The sequence below is a fragment of the Callospermophilus lateralis genome, chromosome 11 (assembly GCF_048772815.1).
Source record: "Callospermophilus lateralis isolate mCalLat2 chromosome 11, mCalLat2.hap1, whole genome shotgun sequence".
NCBI classification, from domain to species: domain Eukaryota; kingdom Metazoa; phylum Chordata; class Mammalia; order Rodentia; family Sciuridae; genus Callospermophilus; species Callospermophilus lateralis.
Genome location: NC_135315.1, coordinates 22740518 through 22755133, shown reverse-complemented (window position 1 = coordinate 22755133; position 14616 = coordinate 22740518). Strand labels below are relative to the sequence as shown.

The window sequence follows — 14616 nt, the reverse complement described above, 5'->3', positions numbered from 1 at the left end:
AGCATGGCAAGTTCAAGGTCAGCCTCAGCAATTTAGCAAGACCCTGAGCACCATAGTGAGACCCTGTCTCAAAGTTTAAAAAAAAAAGGCTGTGGGTGTTGCTCAGTGGTTAAGCCCCCCCCCCCCCCCCCCCCCCCCCGGGTTCAATCCCCAGTAAACAAACAAATTCCAAGGAAGAGCACTTTGAAGGATCCTTTATCAAGAGAGATGAGAAGAGGAAATGGGCCAGATCTGGTGATCTTTCTTCCCCTAGCATCCTCACTTGGCTGGTCCCTCTCCCTTCTGTGGCCAGCCCGGGACCTCCGCCTTCCCCACCGACAGCCTGGAATGGAGGCACTGCACAGGCCTCTGACACACATCTGGTCTCAAGTCTGCCTTGGAAAGGCAAGTTCTGGAAAAGGAGGTGGAACAGCATGTTGGGGCCGTCCGAGGCCATTCTGGGGCCAGCCAAAAGGCAGGCTGCAATTTGGAACCCTGGCTTAATCAAATCCTCACTAACCCATTCCACTAATTCAGAATCTGTCAGTTTTGACATTGGCTACGCTCAAGTTGCTATTATAGAGTCCATGAAATAAAGAGTTTCTTAAGCCAATGAATAGAGGAAATTCTACTGACTTCTGGTGGTCCCTCTGGGCATAGTGTTTAGGCCACCCCCGATGTTCTGAGCACCTCCGCAAACAGATGCTGCTAACCGCACATGGCTTTTGTCTTCATCAAAGTCTGTTTTTCAGTCTGTGCTCGAAACATGCAGAACAGTTTTTGGAGGAAAGTAATGGTAAGAAGAACTCTGGTGGTTCTCAGCATCTTCTTCTCTCAACCCCAGGAGGGAGACTGTGAGGCTTCAAACCTGCTCAGCACAGCGGGGAGGGAAAGGCCGGCTGCCTGGGCTCCACTTGGGTCTTGATTAGTGAGGAACCAAAGCCCACTCCTCACATAGCCCCAGGGGGGGAAGAGCCATGCTTGAGTATGAGGACAGAGATGCCACCCATTCTGGGTTTGGACAGTGGGAATATCCATGGAGATAACAGGGTCTGCAGACCAGAGGGCTCTGCCTGAAAATCTCATTCGAGCCATACTTATTTGGGGCTCACTGTTATTGGCAGCTCTACCCAACCCAAGCTTATTCCCTACTTTCAGGGTAGAATATCAGACTTAGAGGAACCTGGCCTCTTTGCCACAGAAAAACCTTCATTCCCCAAAACAGAGGTTTTGTTTTATTTCCCAGAGGCCCATTTTATTTTTATTTTTGCAATGCTGAGGGCGGAACCCAGAGCCTTGCACACACTATATGGCCCATTTAAAAATCCAATGAAGTCCAGGGAGTATCCCAGAAAAACACACTAATGGGAATGTGTCCCACTTGCGTCTCACTGTTCCATATACAAATTTATGAGCTCTCAGACCCCCTAAAGGTGATGCTCCCTCCCCATACTAAACTCAGATAAAAGAGGAATGCAATTTCCAAAACACGCCCAAACACAAGTGGCATCAGGCTCTGTTCTTACACTGAGTCACAGCAGAGCAGAGGACAGGGTCTCTGCTGTACCCATTCCTTAACAAGAGAGCCCCTAGGCTTGGGGGTTCACAGCCCACAGTGGGGAGAAGGCAGCTGAGCAGGGCAGTAGGACTCGCTCCATATCAAAAACTTCCCGTTGGAGGAGGCACCATCCTGGTCAGACGACAGATGGGTAAAAGTTTGTCAAGTGGTAGAAAGGTTAGGTGGAGAATATTTTCTACAAAGAAACTGTGTCACAAAGATGTGGCAACCCGTGACATGCTTGGAGAGCACAGGGTACATGAACCCGGGCAGCCTGGGAAGAGCATAGCAGGTAAAGGGGGGGTTTGGAAATGCGACAATACACTACGCCCCGCTGTGCAGGGCTCTGAATGCCATTCCAAGGGTTTCTGCCTTGATCCTGTAGCAACAGAGAGCCAGAGGGTGATATGACCAGACGTAGCAGCCACAAGAATAGGGGATGGAAGGGGGGAAACAGGGGGCAGGAAGCACCAGGCAGGATCTAGGGGTCAGGTACCAGCTTTCACCTGGCAGGTAGGCCCAGCAGCACTGGGGACACAGGCTCCAGCAGCCTCTCCAGAGGCCATGGGTTCCCTCCTGCCTCCGCTGCCTCCTCTGTTATTTCAGGTGGGCTGTGCTTCCTCCCCCTGCCCTCTAGCCCTCCCCACCCCCTCCTGGCTCCCTCTAAAATAGGCTTTTATTCCTGAATCACAGAAGAGCCTCAGATGCAGATCCCTGGGGACCTGACTTCCTCTACTTTACCCTCATTCAACAGCTTGATCCAACGCACACTTCCTGAGATGGCCTTGCACAACGTCCCAAGGGAGGCACAGTTGAAACAGCCCAGCGCCTGCCCACACTGGATTCCTCCATGTGCGCAGGGTGAGGAAGGGAAAGAAATACAGCCCAGACCCCAAGAACTGTCCCTAGAGATGGCCGGTGTGCACATAGGGATTTAAATTGAAGATCTGGGATTGCATTTTTCCTTTTATAGCTATGTGGCCACAGGCAAGTTGACCCACCTCTCTGAGCATCTGTATCCTCATTCAGAATAGCACAAATGTACAGACTTCACTCACCCTATTGTGGGGAAGAATTAATGAGAGGCTGTAAAATGCTGAGCCTGGGGATTATAATCAGTGTGGTGGGCAGACTCTAAAATGACCTCCTGGTATTAGGCCTTGACCTAGTGACCTGCTTCTGACCAGCGGACTATGGCAAAAATGATTATTATTCAATCATCTTGCTTGCCTCTACTGCTGTCTGGTTTGCCTGTTCAGGTGGAAACTTGCTGCTAGGTCGTGAGCCATCCTGAGGAGTGTCACCAGGCAAGGGACCAAGAGGCCTCCTTGAGGAACTGCATCTTTCCAATGGCATTTGCGGGCTCCTGGAAGCTGATTCCTGTCCCCTGCCCCTCCATCACTGGAACCTGGGCTAACACCGCAGGCTGTGCACGACCTTGAAGCAGACGACCCAGACGAATCATGCTTTGACTCACAGAAACCGAGACAATATATTTGTTGTTTTAAGCATCAAATTTTGGGACAATTTATCACACACACTAGCTACTTACTACAATCAGGGTGATATGGAGACTGTAACAGCTGGCTGTCCAGGTGCTAACCAACCTTTTAGAGCAGATGCTAAGGGGAGTGTGGACCAACCCCTGCAGGCTCTGGGAGTTCAGAGAGTTCTCATCTAATCTTTTCTGTGTGTCTTTTTGTATCTTTTTAAATTTTAGACCAGATACATTTATTCATGAAAAACTATATAATTTTGCCTGTGGTCCCAGCTACTTCGGAGGCTGAGGCAAGAATATTGCTTGAGCCCGGGAGTTAGAGACCCACCTGGGCAACACAGGGAGACCCCTATCTCAAAAATCAGTGAAGGAAGAAAGTATGTGTAATTTTATGAATGAATATAATGAAAAGCATTCATAAATAACAGAAATAATGGTTTGTAGAAATGGCACTTGTCTCAAAGGGGGAAGTGCCCAGGAAGGAACTTTGGGGAATGCTGTCACTATGGCCTGTGACTTTTTGCCACTAATTACAAAAGCCACATGAAAGTGCTGTGGTTGTGGCCTCTGACCTGTGATATACCAGTGTCACCTGCTCTTACCCCTGCACCATTTGCTGTAGTCCCAGGTGCTGCCAGATTGTGAAGGCCGGCAGGGAAGGCACTCTAACATGGGACCACAGTCCCCACATGCCTGACACTGAGCCAGACACCATGCACTGCCGCCTTAATCATCACAGGAACTGTGGGAGGCAAAGTGCCACTCTCCTACCCCGACGACACAGATCAAGCAAGAAACAGAGAGCCCAGTGACTTGCCAGGGGTCACATACCGGTGGAGAGTTGGACTCTAGCCCGGGCTTCTGGCTCTGAGCTGACATGCTGTGCCGACAGCCTGGCGTATAGAAAGTGCTAGACAAAGCCTTCTAACAAAGCCCTGGTCCTTGCCCACAGACTCAGGGGCAGAGGCTGAACCTCAAGCAGGACTATCTTCCTCTGTGTCTCTCAACTGAGCTCAGGGGAATTGATTGGCTTCCACCAACAGACAGGCCATGATGCTGCTCCTAGAAGCCCTGGGTTACACAGAATGGTGATGCCTGGCCCCTCTACCAGGAGGGAGCCTTGGCAGGTGCTAGGCTCATCCTCACCCAGCCTGGCATGGCAGGGTTGAGCTCAGAATGTCCCAGCCCCATCAGGCACCAGTGGGAGGGAGAAGAACAGCAATGGCTTCTCCCCCGACCTGCCTAGGTTCCTGCGGGTGACATAGTGGGACTTTGGTACACACAGCTCAGCAAAAGAGGCCAGGCCAGAGAGTCTCTGGGTCAACGGTCATGAAGCAGTGGATGACACACCTACAGCCTCCTGGGGAGTGTGAATCAGACCCTTGTGGATACTGGCTGGGGATCTGCAGTAGGAGAGAAGGAGCTGTGGTTCCTGGAGATGTCAGCACAGGAGGAGGACCCGGGAGGAAGCACCCCTCCAGTTACTCCCCCATTTTACAGATGAGGCAACTGAGACTAGAGGGAAGATGTGGTTTACCAAGGGACAGAGGTCATTGCAGTGTGGCTGAGGATGGATCCCCTGTCTCCTGACACCCCTGGATGGCCCTTGACTCACCTGGGGTGGAAGCCATTCTGATTGTGCTCTGGGAGGCTCAAAAACCCTCCCCTGGTGTCTCTGGGGATTTCCCCAAAGCAACAGATGCCCGAGTCGAAGGCTCTGACTCCTTTCCCTCCACCAGACCATTGCCTCCCACTGGACATTTGGTTGGAAAAAATGGTTCCTCTACTGTGAGAAGTGCTGGGGTTCATCGTGCCCCTTCCCCCCTCGGCTGCCATGTCTCTGCCATCCTTCACTCCTCCCAGAGTCAACCCTGCCAGCCTGGCTTCCAGCTGAGCTGAATCCTACCCCGCCCGGGTCTCTGCTGGATCCCTGGGGACTCACCTGGCATGTCCAGGGATGGGTTGACAATCATGAAGGCGTCTGACAGGCCTGCTTTGACGGGGTGCTGAGAGGAGCTGATCTCCAGGACGGACATGGGAATCTGCAGTGGGGAGAAGAGGCTCCATCTACCCCCCGCCCCAAGCTCCCTGGGGCCGGCCCTGACTTTCCCGCTGAGCTGGAGTCTTCTGCCTGCCCAGCGTCACCTTTGGAGGACTCAAAAGCACCTCAAACCCAAACTCCCATCCAAACTCCAGGTCTTCCCCACGTCACCTCCAGCCTGTCTCTCCCTCAGCGAACAGCACCTCTGTGCAGCCGGAGAGCCGGGGCCCTCCTGTCCTCCCTTACTTTTCTTTCCTCCCTCATATAATCCAGCTCCCAATTCTGTTTCTCTGTCTCTCTCTCTGTCTCTCTCTCTCTCTCTCTCTCTCTCTCTCTCTCTCTTTCTTTCTGTACCAGGGATTGAATTCATGAGGACCCCACCACTGAGCCACATGCCCAACCCTATTTTGCATTTTATTTAGAGACAGGGTCTCACCGAGTTGCTTAGCAGTCCACTTTTGCTGATACTGGCTTTGAACTTGCGATCCTCCTGCCTCAGCCTCCCAAGCCGCTGGGATTACAGGCATGTGCCACTGTGCCCAGCCCAGAGTGGCCATTTTCAAAGGCACATCTTGTTCCTCCCCTGCCTCGTCCTGCCCCGCTCTTGCCCCTCCGACCACACTGCCTTCCTCCAGAGCTTGGTGCCAGCCCTGATCTCTCCTGCCATGGGACCGAAACACATACCCGTCTCTCCCCTGCACACGCTCCACTCTGCTCTTTAACTCCCATTCATCCCACAGACCCCGTCTCTCTTCCTTGGGGAAGCTTCCTTTGGCCTCTGACAGGCTCTGCTGGCACGAGGTGCCCCTACTCGGGAGCACTTGCCACAGTAGTGATTCTGTCTTTGTCCCTGCCATTATTGTCTATCTCTCAAACACAGCCACCACTGCACAAGGACAGGGTGGGGCCTGCAACAGGCTTGTTAGCATCCACATGCCTGGCGTGTTGCGGACTCCCTACAAACACCTGCTGGGAGGAGGAAGGCTGGGATCCAGTCTCTGCAGCGGGGCCCACTCACCTCTTTGTAGCCGAAGACAATGCGGCCGTCACGGTGCAGAGCGGCCTGGAAGGTGAAGCTGCCCCGGTCCTCCCGGCCTTGGAGGTAGACGTGGTCCCACTGGACGACAAAGACTGTCCCTGAGGAGAAGAGCAGAGACCTGGCTGGACAGCCAGAGCGGAACTGGCCAGGGGTTTGCTCCATTCGGGATGACGGGCTTCACGGCAAACGTGAGAAGGTGGAGAGCTGGGCAGCCCCCAGACATCAGCCCGGCTTCCAGGCTGTGGAGCCAGAGGTCCTGCTTCAGCCCCCAGACCTCTAACCCCAGGCGGGGCCCCTCCTTCCTGTCAGACTGACCCCTTGAGATGAAAAGGACAGGAGATGTCTGTTCTCCTGGGGTGCTGGGATGAGAGTGAGAATCATCCAGGCCCCTGACATTTATTTCACCTCTATTAAGAGCACACACGTAGATTTTGTCATTTCACCAGACTCTGCAAGTAACTGCATTCTGTTCCTGTCTTTCATTTGAGGAACTAGCACAGAAAGGTGGGGTGGCTGTCTGGCTGTGTGATAGTGGGCAAGTCCCTTGCCCTCTCTGAGCCTGGGGCTCCTCTAAAGGGGGTGGGCCAAGATATCCCTGGGGCTTGATGACTTACACTCTGAGATCTGCCCTCACCATTGTCAAAGTAAGACACTGTGGAATTGTCGGAGTAGCCAGGGTTGAAGTTGGCCATCAGGGGGGCCACGTACTGGGTAGCTGTGAGCATCCGGTGGATCACGTCGCCCATGAAGATGAAGCCTGGGGGGGAGAGGCACAGAAGGGTTGCCAGAGGTGGCCTCCAGGGGCTGCTCCTGGGGGTCTTCTCCCCAAGGCTGGAGGAGAGCCTCAGACCCCTACATCCCATCCGGAGCTGATGGCTCTGGGTCTGGTGTATGTGGAGCAAAAGGCCCAGTCCTAAGAAGGTTCTCCCTGTGTCTCCAGCTGGACACATAGCATGGGAACAGGAGGTGACTCCCACCTCCCGGGTCCCTAGGAAAGTGGCACCCGGAATTGAAGTGCGTGGGAATCAGATGGGCTCCTGCGAGCAACATGGAGCCTGGTCCCAGGAACCCAGGCTTTCAGTGTGGTCACCTCTTCCTCTCTCTCAGATTCAGAGACCCAGGGACCACAGGGACTTAGCAGGACACGCGCGCGCGCGGCGCACACGCACACGCACATGCGCAGCATGAGGGGGTTGCTCTGACAGTCCTGATCTCCCTCCTAAGATGGGGCACCCAAGACAGCAAACCTGCGTCCTCTCCAGTCCGTCTATCAACCCCCTCTCCACTGAGACCCCTGCCTTCAGCCTAAGATGTCCAGACCTCCCCAGGGCCCTGCTGGTTCGCCTTACCTCCAGTTGCTATAGTGATCTGCCGCAGAGGATGCCCATAGAAAGGGAAATCGAAGGACAACACCACTCTCTGCAGGGGACGGGAGAGAGTCAGCATGAGCCAAGCCACAGGCCAAGGGTTGGGCACCCACACTTCCCCATGCCTGTCTGGACAGAGTGGGGGCAGGCATGGCCAGGGAAGGCCCCTAGGACTGAAGGCAGGCACCCCCACTCTGGCTGAGCTCATGGGACCCCCTAAGAAGTCCCCCCCAGATCATAGACCTCAGGCCCTTGCCACGCCTGCTCCCAGGTCCCCACAGTGCAGCCTTCCACCCAGACACACACATGCCGGGCACCCTGGTCACTCACCGAGGCCTGCCGATGGGTGTTGGAAAGGATCCTGTGGACCTTCACTTGGTTCTGGTTGGCCTCACCCACGTTCACCCACAGTTCCCGACTGCGGGGCTCACTGGGGCCATAGACACGGGACAGATAGTAGCTGTGGTTGTCCTCCTGCAGGTGCCCAAGACAAAGCCACAGGAGGCGTGGGGAGTCAGGCAGGCCAGGAAACGCCCTCTGCTCCTCCCCACTCAGTCTGCTGGATACAAGAAGTCACCCCATCCCGGGCGCTGGACCTTTGGCCCAGAGGGCTATTTTAGAGCCCTGGAGCCCCCTCAGCCCTAGACAGCTCACTACCTGGCCTCCATCCCTTTCCAGCACACCTGCTGCCCCCGTGCCCAGCCCTGCCATTGCAGACAAATCCGAGGTACATCCTGAACCCCCTCCACGCCCCCTACCCTGTGCCTTCAGAGTACAACCAAGGCCTAGTTCAGCTCTAGGGAAATGAGGGAGAAACAGAACAGCCCTAAGAAGAGCCTTATCCTCAGAGAACTCCCAGATAGTGGGGAACACATAGTCCCTGCCCTTGGGGAGCAGCTAATTTAAAGGAAAAGAAAACACTGGATCTCTGAAGGTGCCAGTCTAGAAGAAGCTGACTCCTGGTTTGGGGGAGTTCTAGTCTGATGGTGGAGGTGGGACACATGTAAACAGAACATCCAGACACGGGCCCTCCAGCAGAGTGATGCAGAGCCCATGCCAGGGTCACCAGAGAGGTTTTGTTTTTCATTTGTACCAGGGATTGAACCAGATCCCTTAACCACTGGGCCACACCCCCAGTCCTTTTTTGTTTTTTATTTAGAAACAGGTGCCACGTTTCACAACTTAAACACTCAGGGTCACTCCAGATGAAATGGGCTGCACGAAATAATCACACAGAGACAGAGATACCTTTTTCTTTGGGTCCTGGGACGACTCCTCTCACCTTAAGGGTCCACAGAAAAACAGAGAGCCAGAGAGCACATGCTGAACCCTTTTATTGGGGAGAATCCATTCAAATGAGGCAAGGTGTCAGGTATGGGCGGGGGTGAGTCTAGCTTGGTGATGTCTGCTGTCAGCAGATTGACTGACATCTAGGAAGGCCACGCTCAAAGACAGAGCAAGAGAAGGGGACACACAAAGGGAGTTTCCATAGAACATTCTATCCCAAACAGGACAAAGCAGTAAGATTACAAAAGAATAGGTGAGAGTAGCTCAACCCCAGGGGTGTGCCTACTCAGAAGACTGGCCTTCCTATCCGAGCAGGGGAAAAGACCGAGTCGCAGGTCATGGCACTACCGCGCCAGACTACAGGGATCTTTCAGATCCCCGGGGTGCATCAGGACTGGAAGGCATGGTAACTCACTGTGGCTCCCTACAGACAGGGTCTCCCTGAGTTACTTAGGGCTTCACTAAGCTGTCAAAGCTGGATTTGAACTTGTGATCCTCCTGCCTCAGTCTTTAAAGCCACTGGGATGACAGCGTGGCCACTGTGCCCAGCACCAGAGGGTTGTTAATGGGGAGAGAAGCAGCACAGAATCCTTTGAGTCATAATTTTGAGTCTCTCTTGTGTGCCTGAGGGGGATCAAATATGGAAGGAGGCAGATTGAGGTGGGGTGGGTCCTCTCTGTAGTCTCTCCCACAGGGGAGCATTTGGGGCCAGGGTTTACAGGAGGCTGGAGAAGAGTGGAAGATCCAGGGAGCTGAGCAACATCATCACTTCCTGGAGCTGGCCCAGGAGCACCTACATAGGAGGCCAGGTGGCCAGGAGGCACAGTGGGCAGGTTCCATTGGCAGCCACCACAGAGATGCCCTGGGCACCATGGGTCATTAATCAGGCTGCCCAGCGGCAGTGGCTGCAGACACAGCAGAGCAAACAATGTCATCCCTGCCAAGCTGCCAGCTGCCCAGCCAGCTCTTGCCCCAGGTCCAGCAGGAACCAGGGACTCCTGCATTCTTCACCTGCTGGGAGGCAGACTCTGCTCTTCTGCCAAGTGTCACACTTGGTCACCAGGGGTCGGGCAGGCTGGGGGAAATGAGTAAAGAGACTGTGGGGTGCACTGGGGTGTCCCCACCGCCTCTGCACCACTCCCTCTCCTGCCTCTAGATGGCCCACCTCTTGGCCAACCCGGGAACGGAGTCAAGCTTATCTCAAATACTCTTGAAGTCACATCACTCTGCCCACAGCTATAGGGGCTCCCGGGAGATACTATATTTGGGGTAAAATGCGAACCTCTGAGCCTGGCATGTGAAGTGTCAGCCTGAGCCAACCCCCTTTCTCTCTGGCTTCATTTCTCTCATACCCCCAGGCACCCACTGGGCACCCACCCACCAGATTGAACTCCTCTGACAGTCTCAGGCCACCACACAGGAAGAATCACAGCCCCTGTATTCTCCTCTCGGCGGATTCCTGTTTCTTTAGTGCTCAGCTTAAACATCACTTCTTATTGACCTTCTGACCTTATCTGCCCAGGGACGACCTCCAGCCCTTGCAAATCATCATCCAACATTTTTGGTGATCAGGGGTGAATCGTGTCTGCTATTTTCAATTGTCACATGGGCCCAGACTTATTGGGTTAATGGATTCTACCCATGAAGCCCCTAAGGAGGCTCTCCTGGTGCCACCACCCCAGGGCGAGGGCAAGTGCCCGTGCCAGAATGCTGCTTCCTATTGCTGCCACAGCTGCCAACCCTGGGGTTCCAGGAGGTGCCCAGAGGAAGATGCACTGCTCTCCAGCTCTGCCCACTGCACCAAAGTCATCTTATGCCAGGAATCACAGCCTCCCTGAAGAAACAGCAACTTCTGCCCCTGCCTAGCCTTCTTCTTCCCTCCAGGGCTCAATCTCTCCCATCCCCACCAATCTCTGGTGGGCAGCCCCACCTCAACCAAAAGCAAGGGCTGGGGTTGTGGCTCAGAGGTAGAGCACTTGCCTAGCATATGTGAGGCACTGGGCTTGATCCTCAGCATCACATAAAAATAAAATAAAGGTATTTAAAAAAATCATACAATACTTAAAAACAAAAGCTACTAAAAATCATCTGCCAAGTCTATGTTCTTCAACCTATGCAAAGATGGGCATATCAAAGTGGGTCTGCTGATGCCCAACCTGCCTCCTGAGATTTGCAACTGAGGAGTTTTTTATTATATTTGTCCTCAAAGCAAAAAAATTACAGGGGCCCTGGACAACACTATGAGTCTGATAGTCTGCAAACCCCCAACTCTGAAGCCAGTTTATGTTCAGCTGGGACAACCTGTCATAGCTGTGGCTACAGCTCACCTCCTGCCCTAGCCTCCAGTTCAAATAAAAACAGAACTCATTGGGCAGTAACTTATATAACTTATGTAGCTCAGTGATTTTTTTGAGCACTTGCCTAGCATGTGTGAGACCCAGTACCATACACAAAAAAAGCAGTTTATTACGGGGCACCAGTTAGCCTGCAATTTTAAAGAAACCACTTAAATGTCTGTTTCTGATGGGTATGGTGGTGCATGCCTGTAATCTAGTGATTCAGGAGACTGAGGCAGGAGGATTGCAAGTTCAAGGCCAGCCTTAGCAACTTAGTGAGGCCCTAAGCAACTTAGTGAAACCCTACCTCAAAATAAAAAAAGTAAAAAGGGCCAAGGATGTGGCTCAGTGGTAAAGTGCCAAAGTGCCCCTGGGTTCAATCCCTGGTACTAAACAAAGCAAAGCAAAACAAAACAAAATGGGTGAGCTGAGTGTTAGTGAACACTTGTAATCCCAGTGACTTGGGAGGCTGAGGCAAGGCAGAGTACAAGTTAAAGTCCAAATTCAGTAATTTAACAAGACCCTGTCTCAAAATAAAAAAATAAAAAGAATTGGGGATGTGGTTCAGTGGTAAAGCACTCTTGGGTTCAATTACCCTTCCCCCCCCAAAAAAAATGTCTTTTTCTGCCTTAATTATGAGACCCTGACACACTGGGAGGGTAAGATCACCTCTGTGCCCATGGCTCAAAGTTCTCAGATACTCGGTGCTCAAGAAGAATGTACCCCATGAACTGAGACCTTGTGCCAGAAGCCCCCGTTCTTCTTTTTGCCTTCTTATGACAGAAGAAGAGACTGGGGCCAGGGAGGGACCAATGTCCAGCAACTGGGTGAAGTTTGTCTCCCTGAATCCTGGGCTATTTTTCTATGATGCATGGGTGAAGGGGAAACCAGTGGCTCGATTTAGTGAAGCCAGAATCTAGGTAGCACTTGAATCCTTGCACGCCATGGGGTATTTAAATTGTGTTCCCAAAAAAGATATATCCAAGTCCTAAGCCCCTCATCTGACTATGGTCATTTTTAGAAATAGAGTAAAGATCAAGTAACAATGCAGTCACACTAAGTTCGGGTGGGATCTCAATTCAACAAGTGATGTCTTTATAAAAAAAATGAAAATTAGAAAAAGAGGGTGATTTGGACACAGCTACAGAGACACAGGGAAGAAGGCCACGTGATGGCAGATTACAAACCAAGGAATGCTGAGGATTGCCAAGAGCTACCAGAAGACAGGAAGAGACAAGGAAAGGGTTTCCTGTGGCCTTCAGGGGCAGCATGGTTTTGCTCACACCTTGATTTCTGACTTCCACCCTCCAGAATAAATTTCTATTGTTTAAGCCACCAAATTCGGGGTAACTTGCTATGGCAGCCCTACAGAACTAATGCACGTGCCCAGTTGTGTGTGCTGCTGCGGCTCAATTGGGGAAACCTGCAGCTTTTCCTCACTGCACATCACTCCCCTGCCTAGACCATTCTGTAGCTCCCAAGCTGCACTCAGATATAAGGTCATGCCCCTTACCACAGCCTACGTGTCCCTGTGGGGCACTCTGGCCACTGCCTATCCAAAATCCATTCCCTTTTCTTCTCTACGAACAGAAAATTGATTTTTGTAGCAAGCAGCCATGTAATTAGCAAAAAAAACCTTTGAAGACATGCGAGAAGGAGGCTTAAGTCCCTTGATTCTCCTGTTACATACAAACAAATCCTTCCTGATGCCTGGTGGTCTGGCCCCTGCCCAGCACCTACTCCTGGCTCCCTGCTCTCCATGCTCCAGGCCTCAGTTCCAGAAATCACCAAGCCCTTGTCTGTCCCGACGCCTTGGTGCCTCCTGTCCTTGAAACCTCTTCCCCAACCCCATTTAGTAGCTGAGTCTTCCTCGTCTACCAAGCCTCAGCTCAGGGTCACTTCCTCATGGGGGCTTCCCTATGTCCCTTGTAACTCCCATCACACCCTGAGCATCTAAAATCTTAATCCTTCATGTCTTGCACACTAGTGATGACTGACGTGGCTTTTCTATCGGTCATCTCCATGTCTGCCTGTCCCATAGATGAAGTTCATTAAGGACAGGGCCCGTCTTTGCCCAGGGCACTTCAGCACAGGCCAGGTACTCGGCTGGAGTATTTGCAGAGCAAAGAATGGCCATGAAGTCTAGGTCCCTGGAAAGCCTGCTGCTCATCCTTTGCTTGCTTTATTGCTGCTACCAGGTGTTCTGGTCAATGACAGGCTCAGGTTACCAAGCAGCAGGAGGCAGCAGATGGGGAGCAGGTGCTGCTCAGGGCCCCACACTGGAAGCCAACTGGACTCAGTTCCCTCCTGGGAGCCTGCGCAGGCCAGTGCTGGGAGAGGGGCTGGCTGCACTCATCCTGCTTCCTGGACTCCAAGGGTAGGAGCTTCCCCAAACCTCCAGATACCCAGGCGCTGGGACAGACGCCATGCTCTACAGCAACAAAGCCCAAACAGACGCTGACACATCTCTTGCTGCCTCCCCTGAGATGCACAGGGAAAGGATACAGCAATGCCTCTAGCTGACCTGCTGCTCTGAGTCCTCTGTCATGTGAGGTCAAATGGTCTGGTCCACAACTTGTTGTTGCTGCTTCACTGAGAAGCCATGTGCTGTGTGTCCCAGCTCTGATGTCTGGGGGGTCCTTGGGTTCATTTTTCAGCTCCCAAGGAGCCCTCCAATGGCACCTCTTAACTGATGTCAAGTTTGTATCCATTTGGACTCAAGGAGTCAGAATCCAAGGAGCTGCCGCCTGTCTTAGTCCACTTAATATTGCCCATGACACACCAGCTGGGTGAGTTTTAACCAAAAGAGGTTTAGTTTGGCTCATGGTCTGACCAAAGTTGAAAGGCTGCTCCTGATGATGGCCATCTTGCTAGCTGAATACCAAGGTGACATAGGGTATCACAAGGCAGATACAGGGGGTAGGTCACATGTGTGTATGTGTGTGTGTGTGTGTCCATAGCCCCTACGCTCTCTCCCTCTTCTAAAGCCAGCAGTATTCATTCATGGGGACTCCCCCTTGGTGGCCTTCTCCACTCCTAATCAACCCCTAGTGGCCCTGCTCCTTCATAGTAGGATTAGGTTACCACTCTCTTAATAGCTCACAGTGAGGATTACATTTTCAACACATGAAGCCCTCAGGGACACCCGCAAATCATACCCAAACCACAGCGAACTCCCAGGTTGAGAGTCTTTCCAATGGTCAGCAGATCCCAGGGAGACCAAGGGCCTCCATCACAAGGACCTCTGCTCAGGCCAGGCAGAATGAGGCCAAGACTACTCCAGGATTCAAAAAGTACCAAGAGCCAGCCAGACATGGTGGTGCACGCCTGTAATCCCAGCTACTTGAGAGATTGAGTCAAGGGGATTGCAAGTTCAAGACCAGCCTTCTCAAGAAAAAAAATCAAAAGGGCGGGGAATAGAGCTCAGGGGTACAGCACCCCGGATTCAACTCCTAGTACCACAAAAAGGTACCAGGTGGAGCTGGCCTGCCAGGGGGAGGGCTGCAGCACC

General features: G+C 52.7%; 1 protein-coding gene across 1 annotated transcript in view; it reads right to left on the bottom strand.

The window, feature by feature from the left end:
- The window catches only part of Plxdc1 (plexin domain containing 1), a 63605-nt gene that overhangs the window by 24843 nt on the left and 24146 nt on the right, over positions 1-14616 (bottom strand). Inside the window, exons 3-7 of the mRNA XM_076869679.2 lie at positions 7813-7956; positions 7465-7534; positions 6750-6872; positions 6095-6213; positions 4978-5077 (exon numbers count right to left, since the gene is read on the bottom strand). Of these exons, the coding sequence (XP_076725794.2) occupies positions 4978-5077; positions 6095-6213; positions 6750-6872; positions 7465-7534; positions 7813-7956 (556 nt within the window). The remainder of the gene's footprint in view (positions 1-4977; positions 5078-6094; positions 6214-6749; positions 6873-7464; positions 7535-7812; positions 7957-14616) is intronic.